General features: G+C 44.4%; 1 protein-coding gene across 2 annotated transcripts in view; it reads left to right on the top strand.

Annotated features, from left to right (window-relative positions):
* The window catches only part of LOC147631203 (uncharacterized), a 133,826-nt gene that overhangs the window by 39,018 nt on the left and 68,220 nt on the right, over positions 1-26,588 (top strand). The window contains exons 2-7 of one of the 2 annotated variants that reach the window (XM_086809542.1): positions 3,930-3,991; positions 4,107-4,198; positions 23,435-23,548; positions 24,430-24,760; positions 24,912-25,091; positions 25,183-25,263. In XM_086809542.1, coding sequence (XP_086665668.1) covers positions 4,167-4,198; positions 23,435-23,548; positions 24,430-24,760; positions 24,912-25,091; positions 25,183-25,263 — 738 coding nt within the window. In that variant the 5' untranslated portion in view covers positions 3,930-3,991; positions 4,107-4,166. The remainder of the gene's footprint in view (positions 1-3,929; positions 3,992-4,106; positions 4,199-23,434; positions 23,549-24,429; positions 24,761-24,911; positions 25,092-25,182; positions 25,264-26,588) is intronic. The other variant, XM_086809541.1, reaches the window with a different exon arrangement.

The raw sequence follows: 26,588 nt of genomic DNA, 5'->3' as shown, positions 1-26,588 counted from the left end.
TTTTCACAATCTGTCTTGCATCCTGCCAAAATCTTGTCTCTTAACACTTTGCTTGTAATCTCCAAGCCAATAACTTTGTTCTTCACCTGTTTTGCATTTGTCCATTCATCGCTTACAACCATCTTCCTCAAGCCAGTGTAGACTCTCTCATCTAGCAAGTTTGACAATACAATAAATGTGTAAGCAAAACGTGTCTCTGCTGGCTTTAAAAGCTCCTTCTTGCTGTACCTTCAAAACATGTCCAAAAGAGTTGGCTTCCTTGTTATAAACTTCACAATCTTCTTTGCCCACTCAAGAACGGGGGAAACCCATGTCAAGCTGCCAATGTCTTCAAATAGCAAATCCAAACAATGGCATGTGCAACGGGTAAAAAAGATATGAGGCCATTGAGCCTCGACAAGCTCTCCTGCAACCACACAATTTGATGCATTGTCCATGCATACTTGCACAACATTGGTAGGACCAACATGAAGAATAGCATCTTTAAGGATACCAAAGATGAACTCTCCCAATTTCAATTGAGCGCTTGTGTCAACGGCTTTTAAGAACACACTGTCATAAATACATGATGCCAGCACATTAATGATTGGCCTTTTTTTGGTGTCGGACCAGCCATCACATACAATTGTACATCCATATTTCTTCCATTTATCTCTTATGCCAAGCAAATCTCTATCTATGCATTTGACTTCATCTCTCAACTCCTTAACACGCAATGCCTCATATGAAGGTGGCTTGTATGAGGCTCCGGCTTCGCCAATGGCTTTGACCATATCCAAAAAATACGGACTTTTCACTTTGCAATGAGCAATGTCCTCTGCATAGAAGAAACGCCGCACTGCAATTGTTGCATTTTTTCTTGCTTGCAATTGCCATGCTGCTCCCAATTTTCCTTGAGAATGGCTACCCTTAGAGACTCTTTGTCTTTTGTTTGCAGAAACTGCCTCGTTACATGTTCTAGAAGAACCACATACATTTGACATTGAAGCTGCCACATTTGATACATCCTGAGCAGCATCCCCCAAATCCCCCACCGCATCATCAATTGCCTTTTTATCATACATAGGGTCAGCTTTGACATGCAATCGCCTGCATATATCTTTCACATCCTCTGGGGCATGCTCACATTTGTCCACACCGTGCCCTGAAATGGCTAGGATGTGAGCACGAATTCGCAAAGGCCCACCTATCCACTCATGAGGACAAAATTTACACCTGCACTGATACATCCCTCTTCCTTTCTTTTCCAAGCGGGTTACATACTCCCACTCCGGTCCCGAGGATTTTCCCATTCCCAAATCTCGAAGGCTTGAAGGCAAGAAGTCCTTCACTCGGTAGTAGAGAGAAGCTCGGGAGTTAGAAGCTCGCCGGTCGGAAGCCCCTTGGGCGGCTGGGCCTCGCCGTGGGTGGATGCCTATGTTCACATTCCAAAGAAGCAGAGGGGGAAGCTTGACTCGAAGTCCCAGAAGCTTGTATTTGTGGGATATAACTCTCTTTCCAAAGGCTACAGGTTATATATATGACCCAGAGTGGAATGAGGTTGTTGTCAGCATAGATGTTGTCTTTGATGAGCATGTTCGAGCTGCCACCACTGTTGATGAGCCGCCACTTCTTGGAGAACTTGATGAGTATGAGGATGATTCCCAGTCTATTGTTCCAACTAGATAGCCTCAGTCAGTTGTAGAGGTTGAGCCTGAGGCTGGAGATGAGCCCCAACAGAAGTAGGAGGCTCCATGTTCTGCTTGAGTACCAAAGTGGTTGTTAGACACCATTCGGGAGTCAGGTGTTACGGAGCTTCCCTTCGAGTGGACCACAAAGGATGGACCTCGAAGATTGCACAGAGTTCGTGTGACAAAAGTCATTCAAAGGAGCTGTTTTACAGGTAAACTATGCTTTGATGTCTCGTATCATTCGGGACAAAGAGCCCACTTCCGTCGTGAAGGAAGGTCTTTCTCAGGAGACTTGGAGGAAAGCCATGCAAGTGGAACGAGATGCCATAGAGAAGAATGAAACTTTGAAGTTGGTTCCGAGGCTGTCAAAACAGTCAGTCATTGTTGTCAAGTGGACCTTTAAGACCAAGTATACGTCTGATGGGTCGGTGGACAAGCACAAGGCCAAAGTTGTGGCTAAGGGCTATGCTTAGCGGCTTGGCATCGACTATGAGGATACCTTTGCACACCGATAGTGAGGATGACCATGATTCAGACAGTTCTTGCCCTTGCCTCTTCTCAGCGGTGGCCTATATATCAGATGGATGTAAAATTTGCGTTCCTTAATGGTGATTTGTAGGAGGAGGTGTGTGTTGAGCAACCTCCAGGATTTGAGGTTCCGGGATCAAAGGGGATGGTTTACAGGTTGTGGAAGGCCTTGTATGGTCTTAAGCAGGCTCCCAGGGCTTGGAATCAGAAGATTGATTCCTTCTTTCTACGGACAGGTTTTCAGAGATCAGTTGTAGATTCTAACTTGTACCTCTTTCGGGAACGCGGTTTGGTCACGTTGATTATCCTTTATGTGAATGATCTCATTCTCACTGGTGGTCATGTGGAGCACATAGCAGTGATGAAGGCTGAGTTTGCGATGACCGACTTAGGCTTACTTCATTTCTTCTTGGGATTGGAGATTTGGCAGACCCAGAGGGGGTTCTTTGTTTCTCAGTAGCGGTATGTTCATGAGTTGCTGGAGACCTTTGGGATGGAGAATTGCAAGCCTATTACTTCACTGATGGACTTGAATACCAAACTTACAGTGAATGATCCTTGTGAGCAGGTTGATGCCTCTCTGTATCGGAAGCTTGTTGGTTCATTGATTTGGTTGCTCACTGGGGTTGGTTCCATGCCTGAGAGGGGGTGTTAGCAGTCATCTCCTGTTTGTACATAGTGCTCAGTGTGAGGGCCTCTGTGGGTGTGCCCGCCCAGGAGCTTTTCCCATTTTTTCCCATTTTTCCGTGTTTTTGGTCGTGGGGGCCCTTTGTTGCTAGCCGACTCTGCTTGTCTGGTCGACTGGATTTTTGATGGCCGACTGGCTTTTAGGCTGGTCGTGCACATTCAGTATTGCTGTCGGCTGCTTTTAGGCTGGCCGACCAGCACTAGAGGGTTGTATAAACCCTTGGTCCCCCTCTCCATTTTTTATTGGATTCTTGTGTATATAGCAGAGTTTATACAGCTTCTCTCTCTCTCTCTACACTTCTGCGTTTTGTTCTCCACATTATGTCTCATTTTTCCGCTGTGCATTCCGACAGGAAAAACGCATAATAGAAGGTGGGAAAAATATCCAAAAATATGCTGAATAAAAGGGGGCATAAAAGGGATCAAACGGGGCTGGAGATGATCATGCCAATAAGATGCTATCTAGGATGCATGCAATTCCTTGTACTGGATGATCTCCCATTTTCATATTTTGCATGTACTTACCCGATGCACGATGAAGGGAGGGAGGGAGAGGCTAATGAGTTCTTGGTAGTGACAGAATACACAAAAAAACTAGGGATGTTGCAAAAAAAATTGCGTTAAACTGCAGGGAGGGAGGGAAAAAAGAAAATGCGGGCTGATAGTCTTCTTGTAGAGTATAGAAACAAGAGCCTGAGAACCTCAGTATTCTGATACCATGAGAGAATAGTTGAAGGCAACAAGCGGAAGCAGAGGAGAGACTTGGAGTAGCCAGCAATGATCCAACACTCGAGCAAAATGATGTATGAATTAAATGGCAAAAAGCCTGTTCTTATAATGAAGGGGTTGGTCAGCCAGCATAAAAACCCATGACTGAGGACAAAGTCCATGACTAGGAAAAATGTGTAATAAAAGGTGGGAAAAATATCAGATAAATATGCTGAATAAAAGGGGGCATAAAAGGGATCAAACGGGGGTGGAGATGATCATGCCAACAAGATGACAATCTCCCATTTTCATATTGCACGTACTTTACAAATCTAGATCCGGCAACTGACTCCAAAAAGATTCAACATGCTCTTTGGATATCCAGCGTTATGAGCTAGGTAAGTGACATGTACTTGCAGAATTATTTTTCAGCGCTTTAGTACTTGCAATATATATATTTTTTGGGTGCATTTGAGTCGCAAGAATCTGCTAATAGGTTTTGAGTCTTTGCAGCCATGTAATCCTGCAGTTGGCGGTCCTGCGAAATCACAGTTGGTACATGAAGTGGATGCTATGGGAGGCGAAATTGGGAAAATGGCAGATAGGTAATTTTCAAGTCATGGTTTTGATTGTGAAAAGGTTTTACCTATCTTTCAACTGCTCAAAGGTACAATGTTGTATAAGATAAATAAAGTGCGTTTGTTATGTTTTGAGGATGATGGTGGAATTGGGAGGAGTGTTTTAGCTGGTCACATCTCATATTTATACTTTTGAGGCATTTTTGTCTTCAAGATAACAAATCAATAACTAGAAGGTTAGAGATTCAAATGCAATGGAATTAGTGCATTTATCTTTCAGAGGAACGTAGCAGGTGACTAATTGTGAGTAGAAGTATCTTTTTGTTGGGGTAAAGGCATTATGCCCACCCTTATAGTGTGTACAAGCCCATAAATTTTATAGTACATAGTACACTTAGTACTTTTAATGTACTAAGTGCACACTGTGTACTAGAGCAAATATACATGTGTGATAGGGGAGTCACACACTCATATTTTTGTGAGTTGACTTATCCCCACATGTCTCTCTCTCTCTCCCTTCTTCTCTGTGTGTGTCTCCCACATGAAACCCTAACTGTTTCAGCTGAGCTTCTTTAGCTCCCTTCAACTGGTATCAAAGCCTTGTGTGTTGTCAGGTGTAGAGTCAACGCATGGTCTGGCGCAGTAGTCCCATGAGAGAGGTTGCTGCCATAGCAAGGACAGTCTGCCATGTGATCTGAGTGTTGCGTGTGTGTGTTGCTGTTGGTGAAAGCAAAAGCAACGCAGGGCAGCAGGTCGTTGCAGTCCAGAGAAGGTCACGTGTGTGTAAGACGTTGCAGTTTTTTGGCTGCAGCCCTTTGGAGGTTTAGTCTCCGGCAACCAGGTTCCGTCCTCCAGCCCGTCCGTCATTGCAATCCGTCCATCTATCGACCTCTATCCACTGCCGCTTGACTCAGCTTTCGCCCGGTCCGGCCTCCAACATCGACGGAGTTAGTGGGGAGACAACCATTGCCGCCCGACTCGCTGGGGCAGCGCTCGCAGCAGGTGAGGCGCCTATAGCGAAGCTCCGCCAGCCTACAGTTCCGTCCTCGACGCTGCCAGCTTGCAGTTCGATCCCCGACGCTGCCAGCCTGCGGTTTCATCCCCTCCGCAACCAGCCTGCAGTTCCGTCTATCGTCATCACCAGCTCCCCGTTACAGAAAACCTCCGCCTGCCCGTAGAACTTGAAATACGACGCCCCCTCCTTTTCTGCAACAGAAATCAGAAATTTTCAGAGGTATTTGCTTCAATTTTTTGGGATTTGCATGTCCATTATCATCAATTGAGCAGGTTCAGGTCCTAATGGCTCAGATTTGAGCACAATTGGCAACATTGGGTGACATTGGTCACATTCCTGGTCAATTGGCAGGAAATTGGGTGTGAACATTTGCGGCTTTTTGATGTAATTGTGCCATTGGGCATTCATACATGCTGTATGATGTGAGCAATCTCACATTCGGGGCTAAATTGCAGGAAATTGGAGTGCAAATCAAAGGGCTTTTGTGCCAATTGGGTTGTTTTGCATGCAGGCACTGGCATTTGATGCTTTGGGCAATGTGTTGATGCCTGTCAAGCACTCAATGTGCCAGTAAATCAAGGGGCTTTTATGTATTGGATGTATATGTGGTCAGGGGGAAGCATTGTGAAAATTGTGGATGCCTTCATGTGCATTAATGTACCATTCATGATCAGAAATTGATCTTGAATCAAGGGGCTTTTCAAGATTTTGTGCTTGTTGAGCTTGGCAAAGCAGCAGGGAAGACTTTTATGCCTTGAACCCTCAGTAATCCACTTGCAGTCAAGGGGCTTTTGCTCAATTTCTGTCCGGGACTGTTGTATGCAGTGGTGAGGACTGTCAAGGTCTGATTTTCACTCATTTGGACAGCCAGGAGAGCATTTATTGCTACTGTACTTGCTGGTATAGATTTGGTACAACTTTGTACAAGTTTTGGCATGGCTGTACATTGATTTGAGTGAGGAAAAGGCTCATTTTCAGCTGCTGTACTTGCCGGTACAGATTTGGTACATCATTGGTGAGCACTTAGTACTGTTGTACAGTATTTTGGAAGGGGAACAGAGCACATCTAAGGTGCTGTCATAAATCTGCAGCAACCAGATTTTGGTGATTTTATCACATTCAGTGGGAGGAGAGTTGCATTCGTGCTTCCGCAGTGGGAGAAACTTTGGGAGAACAACTGTGAGCACTTTGTGTGCTTTTGGTGCAGTGTTTGCACATCTTGCAGGGAGTGGGGCATTGACTGTGTCAACCTTTGACTGTGTCAAAGGTTGCATATTGCTATGGCAACCACAGGTGAGAGCTCTTCATTGCTTCACATCAAAAAGCTTGAAGGCTCACATAATTATGACATTTGGCAAACCCAGTGCTATAATGTGTTGCTCCAGAAGAAGCAGCACAAGCCCATCAAAGAAAGGGGTGTAATGCCCGCTTCTCTTACTGCTGAAGAATGGGAAGATATGGATGAGCTGGCCAGATCCACCATCATGTTGTCTGTGTCAGACACTTTACTTTTCAGCATACGTGAAGAGAAGACAGCTTGGGGAATGTGGCAAAGATTGCAGGACTTGTATGCCCAGCAAAGTGCCTCAAGCAAAGTGTATTGGTTGAAGAAACTCATAGGTCTTCAAATGAAGGAAGGGGCGTCTATGACAGCCCATCTAAATGAGTTTAATGGTGTTGTCAGCCAGGTCATCAATCAAAAGTTGGCAATGGACGATGAGTTCAAAGCCACCTTTCTCTTATGCACTTTGGCAGAGAGTTGGGACACATTCAGGACACTAGCAATTCAAATGCTATGCTGTCATATGCAGATGTGGAGGGTGCTCTCCTTCAAGAGGAGATGAACAGGAAGAACAACTCTGTTGGAAAGTCCAATGCAATGAATGCACGTGGGAGATCCCAGCAAAGGGGTAAAAGCCAAGAACGGGGAAGGAGCAAGTCTCGCTCCAAAAAGGACTTGGAATGCCATTATTGTGGCAAGAAGGGACATTTCAAAAAGCAATGCTACAAATGGAAGAATGATCAAAAGGAAAAGGGCAAAGGCAAAGACAAAGAAAAGATGAAGCCAAAGATGCAAAGCCAAAGGGCAAAAGTGGAGTCAAGATTGAAGAAGTCAATGTGTCACATGCAGGTGACAGTGAGGATGAAGTCCTATTCATGTCTTCACTTGATGCCCATTCACTCCATGCAGGAGATGGTCATGGTATGCACTCATGGATCATTGATTCAGGAACCTCCTTTCATGTCACAGGTTGCAGAGACTTGTTTGTCAGGTATACTGCTGGCAATGAAGGAGTAGTTTATTTGGGTGACAACCAAGCATGCCAGATTCTTGGCAGAGGTGATGTGAGGCTTGTGTTTTCAGATGGCTCACAGCTTATGCTCCATGATGTCAGGCATGTGCCTGAGATCAAGAAGAACCTGTTTTCTAGTGGACAGCTTGATGATGTTGGTTATGTTACCACATTTGGTAGTGGAAAGTGAAAGATTAGTAAGGGCTCACTGGTTGTTGCCAGAGGCTCTAAGTTGGACACTCTTTACTTCATGCATGCTGGTGTTTGTCACCATGCTAATGTAAATGCAACCGAGCTGCCGGAAATCTCTATGTGGCATAGCCGGTTGGGACACATGAGTGTCAAAGGAATGGAGCAATTGTCTCGTTTTGGTTACTTGCCTTCTCTAAAGTTCTTAAGTTTTCAGTTTTGTGAGCATTGTATATATGGCAGGCAACTCCAGTGCCCCCACAAGAAAGCTCTTGGACAGAAAGATGCTCAGTTAGAGCTTGTGCATACAGATATATGTGAGATGCCTCAGCTTTCTTTGGGAGGGGCAAAATATTTTGTGTCTTTTATTGATGATGCCACACGCAAGTTGTGGGCTTATCCTCTTCGTTTAAAGAGTGATACATTCTCAGTGTTTGAGAAGTTTGTTGCTCATGTTGAGAATCAAACTGGCAAAACACTGAAGGCTCTGCGTTCCGACAATGGTGGAGAGTATATGTCCAAACAATTTCAGGACTTTTGTGATGCTTAAGGCATCAAGAGGGAGCTCTCTGCTCCTTATGATCCTCCACAAAACGGGACAGCAGAGAGGATGAACAGGACCATTCAGGAGAAGGTCCGTTCTATGTTGTCACATGCTGCGTTACCTCATGGTTTTTGGGCTGAAGCTGTTATGACAGCCGTTCATCTTATAAACATGTCACCTAACACGAGGCTTGGTGGGAAAGTGCCAGAGGAAGTTGTGAGTAAGAGACGGTGTGGAGCACGCGAACAAACAGAAGCAAAACGTGTGGAGGCAAGGAGCAAAACGATGGAGCTCAAAATATGAAGATGAGTTTGTTACAAAACTTAGGGCATATAATAACCCTAACTGGTGCCCGTTTCACATAACGGTAAGTTGGGCGTCTTATTGGGCGCGGGGAAAAAACCTCACTTAAAGTGAGTAAAAAGTGCCCGGCTGGTCCTAATACATTGGCCACTGCCCATAATAATGTCAGGACATTATTTCTAACACCCCCCTGCAGTGCCAATGTGGGTACAAGGCATGATGTCAATCACCAAAAGGAAGTAAGTCTAAAGCTTTGCGGAAAGCTTCAAACTTTTCTCGAGGTAAAGCTTTGGTGAAAATGTCTGCGACATTGTCATGTGTTGGACAATAGATCATGCTGATCTCCCCTGCATGAAGTCTTTCTCTGACATAATGATAATGTATCTCTATGTGTTTCGTTCGTGCATGAAACACAGGATTCCGTGCTACTGCAATAGCACTCTGACTGTCAGTGAGAATCGGAGTAGGCTCCTCCAATAAAGGATGAAGATCTGCCAAGAGTCTGCGTAGCCAAACACATTCCACTGTCGTTGTGAAAGCTGCCCTATACTCAGCCTCACAAGACGAGGTAGCTACTGTAGATTGTTTCTTGCTCAACCATGAAATGCATGAGTGTCCCAAAAAGAAACAATTACCACTGGTAGACTGCCTTGTGTCGAAGTCACCAGCCCAATCTGAATCACTGTATGCATGTAAATGCAAGTCACCCCCCCTGGGATACATCAAGCCATAAGACTTGGTGCCTTGCAAGTAACGAAACACACGCTTTACAGCTTGCCAATGAAGCATCCGTGGGCTGTGCATATATCTGCTCACCTGGGATACTGCATACTGAATATCCGGTCTGGTGTTGCACAAGTAAATCAGGCACCCAACAGCCTGACAATAGAGAATAGCATCAAAAGATTCACTGCCATCATGTACTGTAAGTTTCAGCCCTGGTTCCATAGGAGTGGAAATAGGCTTACAATCTTGAAATTTGAATCTTTCCAACAGTCTCTGTACATACTTCGACTGTAACATAAAGATACCCTTCTCACTTTGTATGAACTGTATGCCCAAGTAATAGTGCAACATACCCATATCTGACATCTCAAAAGCAGATTTGAGTTCGGACTTAAAATCTGAAATTTTATCCGCATCAGTACCTGTGAGCAGCATATCATCTACATAAAGAATGATTATCAAAATATCCCCCCCATCTTTCTTGATGTAGAGGGTGCTTTCAGTTGGACTGTTGGTGAACCCCTGGCTAGTAAAAAATGCATCAATCTTTGCATACCAGGCACGCGGTGCTTGTTTTAAGCCATACAAAGCTTTCCTCAACTTGCACACCTTGTGCTCTTGACCAGAGATAGCAAAACCAAGAGGTTGTATCACATAAACTTCTTCCTCAAGATCACCATTCAAAAAGGCTGTTTTTATGTCCAACTGATGTACAAACCAGCCATAATGTGCAGCCATAGCAACAACAACACGGATGGTGGTCATCCGAGAAGTGGGGGCAAAAGTTTCTTCATAATCTATGCCCTTTTTCTGAGCATAGCCCTTAGCAACCAGCCTTGCTTTGTACCTGTCAATGGTACCATCTGGTTTGCGTTTAACCTTATAAACCCACTTTGTACCAATTGCCTTCTTGCCAGGAGGCAAATCCACCAAATCCCATGTATGATTCTTAACAATAGAATCCAATTCAGCTTGCATGGCCTGCATCCAATGCTGATTTTCACTTGCATCTTCAAAACTCTCAGGTTCCTCTTCATCCATAATAGAACTCACCCAAGCTGACTCTGAAAAGTGAGAGCTTTCAGCCTCACGTGTACTCCTACGTGTCCTACCTGGTAATGGAGCAGCAAGTCTACTCTCTTGAAGAGTCTGTATAGCCCAACGAGGAATGGTTCTAGCTTCTTGCAAAGCTGTCCTCTCTTGTACAACAATATCCTCTTCTGCTTGCTGTATGTCAGGCTCAGCCTGGGGCTGATTTAAAGCATCAAACACACGAGGTGGTGGCTGCAAATTCTGAAATTCAGCCGGTATATCAGCTGTGGTTCCTATGCCAATGGGTATCAACCCTTCAAATACATCAAAAGACTCCTGAGGTTGCTGAAATTTAAATTCAGCAATGGGTTGTGCTGAATTCTCTGCAAAAACAACATCTCTGCTCACCAAAATCCTGCGTGTGACAGGATTATAGAGACGGTACCCTTTACTTTGACTGCTGTAGCCAACAAATATGCACTTTATGGCTTTATCATCAAGCTTCCCACGAAGCTCCTGTGGTACATGTGCATAAGCCAAGCAACCAAACACACGAAAATAATCAACACTAGGTTTCCGATCAAACCAAGCTTCATAGGGTGTAACAGATCTGAGTTCCTTTGTAGGGCACCTGTTCAACACATGAGTGGCACACATAAGAGCTTCCACCCAAAACTTATGTGGCAATCCCTTTGCTTTCAGCATACACCTGGCCATCTCCATGAGTGACCTATTCTTTCGTTCGGCCACACCATTCTGCTGAGGTGTATATGGTGTAGTACACTGGTGTACTATGCCCTTCTCTAAACAAAAAGCATCAAATACTTTAGATAAGTATTCCCCCCCTCTGTCAGTTCTGAGAGTCTGCACTTTTTGTCCTGTTGCATTTTCAACCATGTTGACATAATGTCGGAAATGCATAAAGACATCAGATTTGTTCTTCAAAGCATACACCCAGGCATATCTGGAAAAGTCATCAATAAAAGTAACAAAATACCAATGACCTCCCAAGGATTGTGTCCTCATTGGACCACATACATCACTGTGAATGAGCTGCAATTTGCGGACAGCTCTAACAACTCTATCCTTTTTGAAAGCCTGACGATGCATCTTTCCCAAAATACATCCCTCACACACATGTCTGGGAGGAGTCTCTAAATTAGGTAGGGCATCTACCATTTTCAGCTTCTGAAGTGCCATGAGACTGCCATAATTTACATGCCCAAACCTGGCATGCCACAACTCTGCATCCTGCATAGCAGATGTAGAGGTAGAAACAACACATGCACTGTGCCTCTCATAAGGATCAAGACGGTACAAACCGCGACATAAGGTCCCTGTATAGCAACCAAAGCAAAGTCACTTTCCCTGTCACGGACCATTCATTTAGTATCCTCAAAGGAAACAACCAGCCCTCTCTTTGCAAAAGAAGACACTGAGAGAAGATTCTTCTTTATCCCAGGCACATACAATACATCCTGAAGGAGAAATTCTGAGCCATTAATGGCTGTAAGCATAACATCCCCTGTGCCCTGAACTAGATAAGAAGCATTATTTGCACACGTAACCTTTCTGCCACATGAAGAAGGTACCATCTTGCCAAACAAATCCTTTCTGGACGTGATGTGCCTTGAGGCACCACTGTCAAAGAACCATACATCACCACTCTCACTCACACTGAGTGAATGAACTTCATTTGAGGGATCATAGCTGCAAGTAAAGAAGCACCAATCCTCTTCCACAAGGTTGACTGTGGCATCATCTTTCTTGTTATCCACATCTGAAGAGTCTTCAACTGAATTACCAGACTCTTTCTTCTTTTCCTTGGCTATCCTCTTATGACATTCATGAATATAGTGACCTGGCTTCTTGCAGTAATGGCACTTACCCTTCTTTTTAGGTTTCTGTGCATCATCCTTCTCTTTACTAGATGGCTGTCCTGATTCTGACTTAGGCTTATATGCACCAGATTTTTCTTTGCCCTTGTTCTTGGCAAAGAGTGCTTGCTCACCACCTCTTTGCATGACATTTTTCCGAGTCTGCTCTTCCTGCAGCAAAAGTCCAACCAAATCCTGAAAAGATAGAGGGACTGGATTACCCCTCATGGACAAGTGAAGAGATGTATGAAAACCCAAATAAGAGCTCGGTAAAGAGTTAAGTGTAGTGGTGACCATCTCAGCATCAGAAATGATTTCATCAATATTCAAGAGCTGTTCTCTCAAATCCTGAATCTTCGTAAGATGATCCTGCATAGAATCACCCTCATCCATGCACAAGTGTGATAGTTCCCGCTTCAAAAAGGCAACTCTAGCCTCATTGCGAGCCTGATACATGTGCTCCAAAGTATCCCATGCAGCCTGAGATGTCCTGCATGAACGGATATGCGGAATAATGGACCTCTTAACTGAAAGTGCAATCAAAGAGAGTGCCTGAGCATCCCTGGAATCCCACCTAGTTTGTTCCTATGTAGGTGCCTGAGGAGCTGGTAGTACAACCTGCTGCCTGCCATGTTGTGGAGGGGTAGCTGGGGCCACATGCATAGGCCTTGCCTCAGCTCCACTTACATAATTCCACAAATTCTTTGCAACTAGCAGATTCCTGATCATAAAGCTCCACAGGGAATAGTTGGTTCCATCCAACTTATCTTCCTGGGCTAAAAACCCAAACACATCAGCGGTGTTCTGTGCCATGAGAGCAAACTGTAACCTGCAAAAGAGACTGACTGCACAAGAGTCCACAAATATTGCTCGAGACTGTCTGTTTCACACAGATAGACAGCACAGCAACAAAAGCCCCAAATTTCTGGTGGCTCAAATTTCTCTGATTCCCACAAAAAACCTGTGGGAGCTGTCACAGATTGTGCAGCAACATAAAAACAGCAAAAGCCCCAAATTTCTGGACTTGATTTGCTGACAAAATTCACAATTAAGCTCCAAAATACAGCAGGTAGACTCACCCGAGTTGCTGCTGCAGATTGCTGAGTACAAACTGATGCAGAAGACGGTACAATGCTGTACGGAAGGCTGTACGGACAGCAAACAGCAACCAGCAGGTGCTGTACACAACTGTACGGACAGTAAACAGCAGATAGAGCTGTACGACAGCTGTACGATCAGAAAACAGCACCAAAACTGGTCGTACAGACCTGTACGAACAGAAAAACAGCAACCAGCAGCCACACGTGCTGCACAGATGCTGTACGGCCTGTAGAAAAACGACCAGCACTGCTTTTTGCACCAGAACAGTGCCCGAGACACACAGAAAGCAGTCGCCCAGGTCTGTAGAAGGAGGGCGACCTGTTTTTCAGCACTAGAAGCAGGCGACCAGCACAATAGAGGTGTTTCTTCGCGACGAAAGTGCTTCACCAGCAGTAGGGAAGGCGGGAGCAGGAACAACAACCTGCTCTGATACCAATTGTGAGTAAGAGACGGTGTGGAGCACGCGAACAAACAGAAGCAAAACGTGTGGAGGCAAGGAGCAAAACGATGGAGCTCAAAATATGAAGATGAGTTTGTTACAAAACTTAGGGCATATAATAACCCTAACTGGTGCCCGTTTCACATAACGGTAAGTTGGGCGCCTTATTGGGCGCGGGGAAAAAACCTCACTTAAAGTGAGTAAAAAGTGCCCGGCTGGTCCTAATACATTGGCCACTGCCCATAATAATGTCAGGACATTATTTCTAACAGAAGTATGGACAGGGAAGCCTCTGTCCTACAAGCACTTGAGAGTGTTTGGTTGTGTTGCGTACGTGCACATACGCGGGGAAATACGCACCAAACTTGATCCTAAGTCTCACAAATGCATATTCCTAGGATATGGTGACAGAGGTGAAATGGGGTATAGACTTTGGGATCCAGTGAATAGAAAGATTATACGCAGCAATGATGTCATTTTTGATGAAACATGCATGTATAAGGAGCCTGCAAGGCAACAGGAGCCTGGCAGAGTCATCTTTGATGATGATGGACATCATGGACAACAACCAAGGGCTGTAAATCAGCCATTACAGCAACAAAACCAGCCCTTAAATGGTGCTGAAAATGGTCCAAATGGACAGCCAAAGATGGCAGAAGATATCCCTATGGATATCCCACAGTTAGAGGAGATACCGGGCATGATCTTTCAACCTTATGGCATGGAACAGGAGCCACCAATAGGTGATATGCAGGCTGGACAGCAACCTGCAAATGATGATCATTGGGTACGGAGGTCCACAAGACCCTCCAGAGCCCCTGACAGGTTTGTTCCAGGGGTTGACTACTTGATGCTCACTGACTGTGGGGAGCCCTCTTGTTATAAGGAGGCTTTACAGAGGGCAGACAAAGCTCTTTGGGAGCGTGCTATGAAGTCAGAGATGGATTCTCTGCACAAAAATGGAACATGGAAGTTGGTGCATTTGCCTACAGGCAAGAAGGTTTTGCCATGCAAGTGGGTTTACAGGCTCAAAGTTGCACCTGATGCAAAGCCAAGATACAAAGCCAGGTTAGTGGCTAAGGGCTTCAAGCAGGAATATGGTGTGGACTTTGATGAGATCTTCTCTCGAGTGGTCAAAATGACCACAGTTAGAGCTGTATTAGCTTTGGTTGCTCATGATGATCTGGATTTGATTCAGATGGATGTGAAGACTGCTTTTCTTCACGGTGATCTCCATGAGGAGATATATATGCAACAGCCAGAGGGTTATGCAGTGAATGGAAAGGAGAAGCTTGTATGCAAGCTGAAAAAGAGTCTTTATGGGCTCAAACAGGCACCAAGGGAATGGTATCATAAATTTGATACATTCATGAAATCCCAGGATTTCAGGAGGAGTGACATAGATCACTGCTTATACACCAAGAAAGCTTTGGATGGCAGTCTATTGATCCTCATCTTGTATGTTGATGATATGTTGATTGCCGGGAAATCTCGTAAAGAGATGGATGCCTTGAAGAAGAGGCTGCATCAGACCTTTGATATGAAGGATTTGGGTGATGCAAATCACATTTTGGGTATGCGGATACTTCGGGACAGAAATCAGCATGTGTTGTATTTGTCTCAGAAGGGATACATTGGCAAAGTTTTGCAGAGGTTCAATATGGAGGGGGGGGAAGAAGAGTAGTACTCCTTTGCCTGCATATGTGAAACTCAGTGCTATGGACAGCCCACAGTCGGATAGTGACAGGGCTGATATGGCCAAGATTCCGTATGCTTCAGCTTGTGGCAGTCTCATGTATGCCATGCTTGCTACCAGGCCGGACATTGCATTTGCAGTGGGAGTGGTTACTAGATACATGGCCAACCCTGGCAAGAAGCATTGGGAAGCAGTGAAAGGTGTCATGAGATACCTGAAGGGCACACAGGATATGTGCATCTGCTTTGGCAAACAGGATGCATTAGTGCATGGTTACACGGATTCGGATTATGCCGGTCATCCAGATAACCGGAAGTCTACTACCGGTTATGTGTTTACATTCACAGGAGCTGCTGTGTCATGGATATCCAGGATGCAGAAGTGCATTGCCTTATCTACTACAGAGGCCGAATATATTGCAGCCACAGAGGCTTGCAAGGAGGCATTATGGCTATCTCGGTTAGTGGTTGATTTGGGTTATACAGGGGATATTCCATTGTTGCATTGTGACAGACAGAGTGCCATCCAGTTGGCAAAGAACCCTGTCTTTCATGCAAAGACGAAGCATGTGGATGTGAAGTATCACTTCATCAGAGAGGTGATAGAGAACAAGCTGATTCAGCTTGTCAAGATTTATATGGATGACAACCCGGCTGATCTGTTGACAAAGAGTTTGCCTCCAGAGTAGTTTGCTCATTGCAGACACTTGATGGGCATTGGATGAGGCCAGTTTCAGCCTTGATATGGCCTTGTATATTATCATGTACATGCTGATTTTTTCTTTTCCTTCACTTAAGGGCACATTGCCTTTAAGTGGGAGGTTGTTGGGGTAAAGGCATTATGCCCACCCTTATAGTGTGTACAAGCCCATAAGTTTTATAGTACATAGTACACTTAGTACTTTTAATGTACTAAGTGCACTATGTGTACTAGAGCAAATATACATGTGTGATAGGGGAGTCACACACTCATATTTTTGTGAGTTGACTTATCCCCACATGTCTCTCTCTCTCTCCCTTCTTCTCTGTGTGTCTCCCACATGAAACCCTAACTGTTTCAGCTGAGCTTCTTTAGCTCCCTTCATTTTTTGCATGATGGATGTATTTTGATGTACTATCTCATAGCACCTTGTGACCTTGGAGGCTTTGTAGAGAAGCACATGGCTAGAACCCACTAATGATAGTTGCATTTAGTACTCATACTCACCCTTGTAATTGCATTTAGTACTCACTCATCCTTGTGATTTGTATGGGCACTTTGCGTATTGCGCAATACTGTACGGGGCGTTCTCTACGCCATACAAAATGCACAAACTTCTATATGAATTTTGAAGTTCATGTTTGTTCTAGACCTTATTCGGCGGCCCCTATGCCTCATCCATGCATCTCATATGTTTTCCCATGCAGCCAGCATGCATTATGCATACACAATTGTACCATTTTTGTATTTATACTATTCAAAAGAGTGGTGTATTTAATGTACCTTACCTTAATCAATACTTTTCATATCCTCTCGCCAAACGTTGGTAGCTATTCTCATGGAAAAGAGTGGGCTTGCAACAGTAATCCCGAGGTATACATAAGATGATTTAACCTGATTTGATGCGTTGAAGACCAATGACCTTGGTTTTGCCGAGAGAAGAGTGGTGTATTTAACGTACCTTACCTTAATCCATTCTTTCCATATCCTCTCGCCAAACTTGCGTCAGTAGCTAGTCTCATGGAAAAGAGTGGGCCTGCAAAAGTAATCCCGATGAAGCTATCTCCACTTGGGCTCCCCAAGGTAGATTTAACCCGATTCAATGTGTTGAAGACCATGACCTTGGTTTTTCCAAGATTGATTGTGAGGTCTCTCTCGTCTCACAAAAGTGCTGCAGTGCATCCAAATGTCTCTGCAATCCCTCTGCAGAGTTTGAGATCAGAACAATGTGACTTGCATATAATAGAAAGGGCACTACTGCTTGAGCTACTCATGAGATTTCACCCCCAAATCTGTCCACAAAGAGTGAGATCTCATCAATTTACAAACCAACTAGGGAGAAAGTGGGCAGCCTAGTTTTACCCCAATAATGCTGCAAATATTCCCATATGGCCACCTTGGTGCCCGTACTCACTACCACTACCTCATATAAAGGCACCATGTCCCATATCATGTGTCGTGGAAACCAGAGCTCTTGCAGTTGTCCCAAAGCGGGACCAAGTGTTAGCATATTCATCCGCATATTCTGCCCATGTATTTTTCCCATATTTGATCCTTTTTATGGCCCTTGGTTGTGGGCTGGCCACCCTTTATGTGCACTCTTTCATGGTATCATTGCTCTAGGTTCAGTGTTTTTGTGCTGCCCCATGTTCTACCCTGTCTACAGCCCCTTCACCTCTGTGTTTTTTCAGATTCACAGCCCTCTGGTTGCTACGTTTTCTGGACGGTTTCTGCTGGTTGCTCTACCTTCACCTGGACTTCATCGCTTTCAGCCTGCAGGTATCTTCTCATCAGCTTTTTTCTCAACAGAGGTGTGGAAGCTGGTTGGCCTGTATTTTCAAGTTTGCAGCCCCTTGGTTGGCTGCGTTTTCTTCTCTCCAGTGAACACTATCTCTTGTAGAGGGCGTCTTGTGTGGATTTTGGCTTTGGTGGCAGCTTGGTACCTGTGGTGGACACGTGTTTTCTTAGATTGTGCGTTTTTTCTTGAGGAGAGCCCGAGTTATAGTGAGGGCTGTCGTAGTTGCTGCCTTTCCCTCTTGCACCTTCTTACAACATATTCCCAGATAGGTGGGCTGGCCTCTCCCCTTTTCATTCATGCATGTGTGGTTCATGTGTTGACACAGAGGCCTACGCAGCCAGGCAGCCAGGCCTACGCAGGCTAGCGCAAGCGCCCAAGCCAGGCCGGCAAGCGCCCAGGCCTACGCAGGCAGGTGCCTAAGCCAGGCTTGCAGGTGCCCAGGCCTACGTCGGCTTCTGGCCAGGCCTACGCGAGGCTGGCGCAGGCGCAGGCTGAAGCGAAAGCACCGGCAGTACAGTCGGCACGACGGCAGTAGCGCAGGTGACGACAGCAGCAACTAGCGGCGCTAATCCAGGAGGGAAGGAAAAAAAAATTGTATCTTTCACTTATGAGACTAAATTGTCTCTTGCTCGGGATTGCTTTCACTGCAGTATATTCAGCTTATTAGCTTCATATCTCTCTCTCTTGCACTCTCAGTTCAACACACTCTAGTGCTCATCTTGCTTCTGCTATGTGCACTCTTTCACCAAGGCATAGAGTCAAAGTCTTGCGAAAATCCACAAAGCAGGAATATGCATGTTGTTTCTGTGCCCTCGTCTCCTCTATGATGGCCCACAGCATAATGATGTGATCAAGCGTGGAGTAGTTTCTCTTGAAGCCTGCTTGCCCAATGCTATGTGACTAAGCCTCTCTGCCAAGAAGCTGATCTCAGACTCTATGGTCTAGGTGGGGGGAAGCCTTTGAAAGAAGGTGGAGCGTGGAGCACGAAGCGAATAGAGTGGAGGCGCAACACATGCGGATGGAGGCCAACAACTGGCCGCCCCCCCCCACCGCCCACCCGAAGATCCCATGAAACCACCATAAAGGTGGGGGATAAGGGGAGACCAATGGGCATTTTGCCCTATATAGAGGGGTTAAGTTGACCCCAACCCACTATGTACGATAAAAGACTGCCATATGGCAGCGTGAGAAGTGGAGGGCAAGAATCCATTCCAACACCCCCCTTGGATGCGAAGCCCGAAGTCGAGGAGGACGATGCTCTGATACCATGGAAGAACGCGGAGCGTGGAGCACCAAACGAACAACAACCGGCTGGGTCCCCCCCCCCCAACAACCCGAAGATCCCGTGAAACGGCCAAAGACATGGGGGATGAGGGGAGATCAATGGACATTCTGCCCTATATAGAGGGGTTAAGTTGACCCCAACCCACTATGTGGGATAATAGACTGCGGCCTGCCACATGGCAGCGTGAGAAGCGGAAGGCAAGAATCCATTCCAACGGCCTTCATAGAAATAAAGTTTTTGAGTGGGCATGCAGTCACAACATTTGGATCAGCCAAGTACCTCCCGTGGAGGATTGTAAGCATTATGTTCAGGCATAGCATTCACAATTCATTGTAATTGCTCATTCATTAGTAATACAGAGCAGGAGTTCGTTATGTAAAGAGTGCCTCTTCTTTGTGTCAGTTTTGTGCATGTGATTAGCATTAATCTTTGTAGTTTGGTATTAATCATCAGTAAGCATGCTTTTACATAAGTAGTATGCATGTTATATTGGTATCAGAGCATCTAGGTCATTTCTAGGTAGCATTTTTTACATGCTAATCCATAACGTGGTTGAGCACCAGGGTCAGAACCAATAGTTCTTAGTGATTCAGACCCCCCCCACCCCAATTTTCAAGATAAAGGTTTTAAGCTTTTGGTTGATTCAGGCAATACTCATTCTTTCATTTTACCAGGATGCTTGCATAAGCTAGTAATTGACTAGAAGTAGGGTAAATCAATGCAAGTGGAAGTGCATAGTGGAAAATTTCTTTTCACGTGCCATGAGACAGATGTAATTCAGTTTGGATGGGAATGTGACTGAATGTAAATTTAGAGTCTTTTCCTTAGGTGTGTATGATGGGATTCTTCGTATGGATTAGCTCACACAGAACCAAGAGCTTACAAGATGGTCGTTCGAGAAGCAATCGACGTCAAGGAACAGTTGAGACACCTTTTGAAGCAAGGATTTGTTCAGCCTAGTGTAACCCCTTGGGTTGCGTGATGGGACTCTTAGATTGTGCATTGATTATCGTGGGTTAAATTAGCTTACTATCAAAATAAGTATCCTATTCCTTGGATAGATGAATTGCTAGACCATTTGCATGGAGCCCAAATATTTACGAAGATTGACTTGAAATCGGGATATTATCAGATTAGGATTAAGGAGCAGGATATTCCTAAGATAGCTTTTAATACTCGGTATGGACTTTATGAGTTTATGATAATGCCATTCCGATTGACGAATGTCTCTGCTATCTTTAATCGATTGATGCAGGAAATCTTCAAAGAGCATCTAGATGATTTCGTTGGTCTTCTTTAATGACATCGTGGTTTACTCTAAGAATGTTGTTGATCACGAGAAGCACATGCTTAAAGTCCTGGAGACTCTTAGAAATCACTGAATATTTAGGATTCATAGTGTCGAGAGATAGTATATTAACTGATCCTGCCATGGTGCAAGCCGTCATCGATTGGCGAGAACCGAAGATGGTAAAAGAAGTCAGAGGATTCCTAGTATTGACAGGGTGGTATCTAATTCTTATTTCCTGATATGACAAGATAGCTTCTCCATTGACGGTACTTCTTAAGAAGGATACTTTGTTCCGATGGTTAGCGATGTACCAAAGTGCTTTTGATACATGTTTTTTGCATGCCCATTGAACGAGAAATCTGTAAGTGGTGGAAATGTTGGGAAGCTAACTCAAGTTCACTTAATTCACTTTGGATTTGTTGTAAGTAATCTTTTTTATTTATAGTATTGATGTCTATCTTTGCATTACAAATTGTGAGAATTGTCATCTAAATATGGGGCGTTTTGTCCTCTTGACCTTTGGTTTCAGCCAGTGCGTTTGTCTCTCACGGATTTAGCCGTACAATGGGCGGAGTTTTAAGGCTGACTTTTGGGACTGTTTGTGATAGCTTTGGGCTGGTTTGTGGCCTGTCTTCTGCAAGAAGGAACAAGCTTGAGTATTGTATACGCTTTGTGAAAGGTTGTTGATGCTTTTTGTGGAAAATCCGGTGCAAGATTGCACCCACACCTTGGTTTCTTTGTAAAAGCTTCTATTTGCATAAAGAAGTTCCTATGGGGGCCGTCCGTTCCGGCTTAGCTCAGTGTCGTCATTTTATTGTGGTTTCTTTTGCTGTGTTTCAAAGCTCTGTTTGGTATTTGATTGTCTTTCTATTGTTCCGGGTCCCCGTTCGGTTTCATTTACTTGAGAATTTCTAAAGATTCTCAAGTAATGAGGAGTGGAAAAGTCTGTGTGTTATCTTTGAGGTAATCAAGACCTTATTTGACCTTGAAAAGATTAACGAGGTGGATGAGAGATTGCATCTCCCGGATGGAGTACTCGTGCATCTTGTCTTTCATGTGTTAGGTACAAGAGGTAGCTTGGGTGTTCGAAGGGATTAGGAAACTCAAGGATCTATCCATTTATGTTCCCCATGAGCCGGTTGTTGTTGTTGATCATAGGGAATGAATCCTTATAAAGTGGTTGTGTTTTGAATGGTTGATTAAATGGAGAGATTGTGTGAATGGTTTTGTTTTGAATGGTTGATTAAACGAAGAGATTGTGTGAATGAAGACAACACTTGGGAGCATGTTCCTCCATCAGTTTCCAAATTTTTTCTCCGTCTTTCTACATTACAAGGCTAGCATGAGGCTGGATAGTTCGTCTGGAGCGGCCATCATGAGAGTGTTTTGGGCTGGTTGTGCTTCTTTGTTACCTCCACCCATTGGGAGGTTGCTCAAGGTCTTTCTTAGCCACTTCAACCCATTTTGAGTTGGCCTCAATGTCCTCCATCCTGATATTTGCGAACTGCTGCTTGAATCTTTGATATGTTTGCCTCACTTCTTGGAGAAGTTCCTCTTTCATTGCCGTCTTTGCTTCATGAAATGAAGCTTCTTATTCTCCTTTTTGAGCTGGTTCAATTCAATGGATCATGCCTCTCGAAGGGACTACTCTTCAGCCATGGTGCTGGGGTCTTTCACTTTATGGAGGGAGATTTTAAGCTCTGCCATTGCTTTGTGATATTGGGATTTTATAGCTGCCATGTCCTGTTCGTGAAACTTTTTCAGTTCTGAAATCTCTCTCTCTTGTTGCTCTAGTTGGAGAAGCAAGATCTCTTTGATGCTTGTGAAAGCATCTCGGACAAAAGCACCTGTTTCCCTGGTTTGTCATTGTTGGCGATGTGTCCATCACAAACTGCTGATTCCTTCTAGTAGTTTGCCCAAGTGTCCATTCTACTTAGACGAGCGAGCCATCCTGATACTCCCAGGGGCGTGGCGCTTGAGAGGGAGGGGGGGTTGTTGCTCTATTTTTGATGTGGTGCCGGGCTGGTCCAGCAAGAGCTTGACAAGGAGACCAGGCTGTATGGGCTCCAGTACCGGGGTGGGATAGAGAGAGGCGGTCCTGAGCTGGGGGTGTGTATAATGCAAGGGTGCACTGAGGTAGGAGCGCAGGGGTTGCAACAACAGCTGCGAATGCAGCAGCAGCAGTGCGTGTGGCACAGCAGCAACTGCCAAGGGTGCACGGGTGGGCGGGTCACAAAGGAGAAGGGGGAAACGTAAGCAGTTTTTTTTTTTTTGGGGGGGGGGGTGTTTCTCGTTTGCAGCTAGTGGGGATGCTCTAGCTCTTAACTGAGCTACCAACTCACTCTTATAGGCTTGGGTTATAATAAAAGCACACCTTTTAATAAATAGGCAATAGGCCCTTTCACACTAGCGCATGCTGTACGTGACCGATAAGTCACATATAATTTCAAGTGTCCCTATCCAAGGCTGTAAGTGCCCTTTCACGCTAGTGCATGACCGTAAGTGACCGATAAGTCACATATAACTTCTAGTGTTCCTATCCAAGCCGTCCAGAGGTATAAGCCTTACCTCAAATACAGTTGCCTGCCATGTTATGACCTTTGAGGCCCTAACATGCAACTTATTTGGACTTGAACCACAATAGTAATCAATTCATTTTTCTTTGGTATCACATCACATCAACACTTGGACTGTCTACTACCACACTATTTACTATCAAATCAACTAACATAGTGCCTATGACACATACAAAGCTAGAACATGGGGACCCCTAGTCATTCAGGGGGGACAACATACCCGTATATGGTGTGATCACATCTGTCAAAGAACTATGATTTTGATAGCATCCAACCTGGGCTACGGTAATTGCATCATCCCATTCCTTCCTTCAGAGAATCTAAAAACTGGTTATTTTGTTCCTTGACATAAGACTATTTGTCTTCAATCAGTACCTCTAATAAAAATTTGTGTTCAGGTGCTACTTGCAAAAAAGGGTGTTGAATAGATCCAAAGGACCTGCAGTGCGTGCATTACGAGCACAAACAGATAAAAGGGAATACGCACTCGAGATGAAGAAGATTCTAGAAAGGTATGGTAATTTTGGTAAATGTTATCGTCTCTGGGAAATTCCTTTGAATATCACCCCCTCCCCCCCCCCCCCCCCCAACCCCCCCGCGGGGCCCGTCCTTTCTTGTGGGCTTCTCTCTTTCCCTTCCTTTTCCTTTCCCCACAGAAGTGTTCACCCTTGCCTCGATACTAGAATTTCTAGCTGCATGGTATAGAGTTGGTATATTCAAGCTGCATGTCAGTGAAGGGGGGCAGTAGGGCTACTAACGGAAGCTTTCTGCACCACCTCTTTGTATCATCCTGAGTGATTGCACGTAGCTGTTTGAATCCCGGTCAATTGAGAAGTTCCACTAATCAATGAAGGTGAATGTTCTGACTAATTCATCATGTGCATGTTCTAGTTCACAAGGCATATGCTTGGACCACTAAAGATTTTTCACCTTCAGTGAATCCGTTGCCTCCACACCAGCCTCAATGTGAGAAGGAGATTTCTTGTGCACCTAGAAGTCTGCAAGATGCATCCTATCATGACTATCACAGGCCCTTTAGTGAGCCTTAAAACAGCACTTTGGCGAATGGTGAGGTTTGAGATGCACCAGGGTTAGGGCTTGCTGAGGAAGGAGATGCACCAGCTCATAAGAAGTTTGGGATAGGAGATGTGAAGAAGCAGATTAAAAGGAGAAACTTTGTGATAGCAGCAAATACTACTAAGTTTTATTTTTGTTATCTAGATTTTCTTGGTTAAATCTTGTTAGGTTTTTCTGTGTGTAAAAATGATAACATTATATTTTGATGCTTTTTTTTTGAAAAAGGACATGTACATGTTATTTTTACTTTTATTTACCTACCATACAAGGAGTCCTTGGTCTGGACGATCTACTCAAGCAGCAGCTTTGTATGCAGAACAGAGAATCTGCACATCAGAGAAGCAATGGTCACGAATATATTGGTCGGGAAAAATGACAATGTAGAAGGTGTGAAGACCTTTTTTGGTATGAGCTTCTATGCACCAGCTGTCGTTCTAACAACGGGCACATTCATGAATGGGAAAATATGGGTGGGAAGGGCATCAATGTCAGCAGGCAGGGCTGGAGAATCAGCTTCACATGGTCTTACTGAACACCTTCAAGGTTTAGGATTTGAAACAGAAAGGCTGAAAACTGGAACACCTGCTCGAGTAGACATACGCTCTGTCAATGTCAGCCAGCTAGAGCCTCAGCCAGGTGATGAAGAGGTGTGTTTTTTTGTCCTTTTGTTTCCCTTTTTGTTTGCAGCTCCTGCTGCTTCAGAAAATGGAAAATTAACAACAATAATCATGAAGATGGTGGTGGTGGTGATGATGTAATGATGATTACATTTTCTAAGAGTAGGTTTTTGTTAGGCAGGTCAGATGGTTTAGCTTTGACAAAGATGTTCATATAGAACGAGAACAAATGTGTTGTTATCTGACACGCACAACTCCTGCTACCCACCAACTAATCACCGATAATCTGCATGAAACTCCTACATATGGTGGCTGGGTTGAAGCAAAAGGCCCTCGTTATTGTCCATCCATTGAGGACAAGGTAAAGCTGATTGGGTTGAAATTCTCAATTCCCAACATGTTTGGCCTATTTTGTGATTAACTTTTTCTTTTTTCCCCTGTTTGAAACACAGATTGTTAGGTTTAAAGACAAAGAGTCCCACCAAATTTTTCTGGAGCCAGAGGGTAGAACAATACCCGAACTTTATGTGCAGGTGTGTCATTTCTAGCAATTCCTGTAATCGTGGGGTTCAAAGGTCACACAACAGTACTGTTTTTGTTTGAATTGGGGCACTCTTCCCCACTGCCATGTCATCGAAGCCACATTATCATTGCATATTCCACCACTGCCAGGTCATCAGTGCCACATCAGCGTCAGTTGGACTAGCAGCCGCCCATCATTTCAAGTCAAAGAACAGAACAGAACTAGTTTCTAGCTTGTTAAGAGTACATTTGTGGGTAATTTTCAGGTGGTTTTAGCTTTCAGTTGGTTTCTATTTCCAACTGTACAATTTTTGGCAATAGTCCCTAGCAGCCAGATGTAGGTAAAATATGACTGGCCTTTTCCAGCATACAAGCATGTAAGTGGAATCATGCTAGCTTAACGCTCAGATTATGGAGGGAGGGTAGCGAGAAGATAAAATAGCGGGAATGCATATTTATCTTTCTTTGTAGGAAAGATGCCGTGTTGATGTTAAAGAGAGGGCCATCTTCACCTCCATGTGCAAAGGGCTGTGAGAAAGTGTGTGAACCTTAGATTCACATGGGTTGAACTCATCTGGGAAGAAACTCTGCCCAAGAGGCAGAGATTGAGATGAAAAACATTATCCTGGCTGAATAAGAAAGTAAACATTAGCTGCCTGAAGGATAGAAACCAAATATCACACCAATCAGCATGTGTTTTGTAGATGGACAACAGACTGCATTTATGACACTTCTTTTGTGAAGTTCTTCTGGCTAGTGTAACACCCTCGTGTAGGGTTCTGGGACCAAACCTGTTACTTGTGCCATGAAAGTCCTGAGAAAAAGAAAGAAAGTTCGTTCTATTAACATCTATAAAAGACCAAAGGGTCTATGAAGTCAAAAGTGTTACAATATGTCCATGAAGTGACTGAAGAGAGAGAGAGAGAGAGAGAGAGAGAGAGAGAGAGAGAAAGAAAGAAAGAAAGATTTTATTAACGTCTTCCAAAAGACCGAACTCGGCCTATGAGACAAATCGGAGTACCTGTATGGGGTATCCTCTGTCATCCCAACAAAATGAAAAAGTACTGAACAAAAAAAAAGCTGAATCTGGGTGTGCGGGGGATGGAGCTCTACTACTAGGAGAAAAATGCAAAGCTATATGCATGGAGTATACAATCATGATATGCAACCTAGCTAGCTCCATCCTATACCATACTGGGGGTATAGAATGGTATACGTCTCTAAGAGGCCATAATGGCCTATGAGACCAAAACTGAGAGTACATCTGAAGTTGGTGTCTCATCAAAGAGAACAACTAAATGAGACTAAAAAGTACCATAAACTGATTGTCCTACAG

This window comes from Cibotium barometz, chromosome 15 (genome assembly GCF_041138505.1).
Source record: "Cibotium barometz isolate CiBa-2024 chromosome 15, ASM4113850v1, whole genome shotgun sequence".
Classification (NCBI taxonomy): Eukaryota; Viridiplantae; Streptophyta; class Polypodiopsida; order Cyatheales; family Cibotiaceae; genus Cibotium; species Cibotium barometz.
This window is presented reverse-complemented; position numbering and strand designations above follow the sequence as displayed.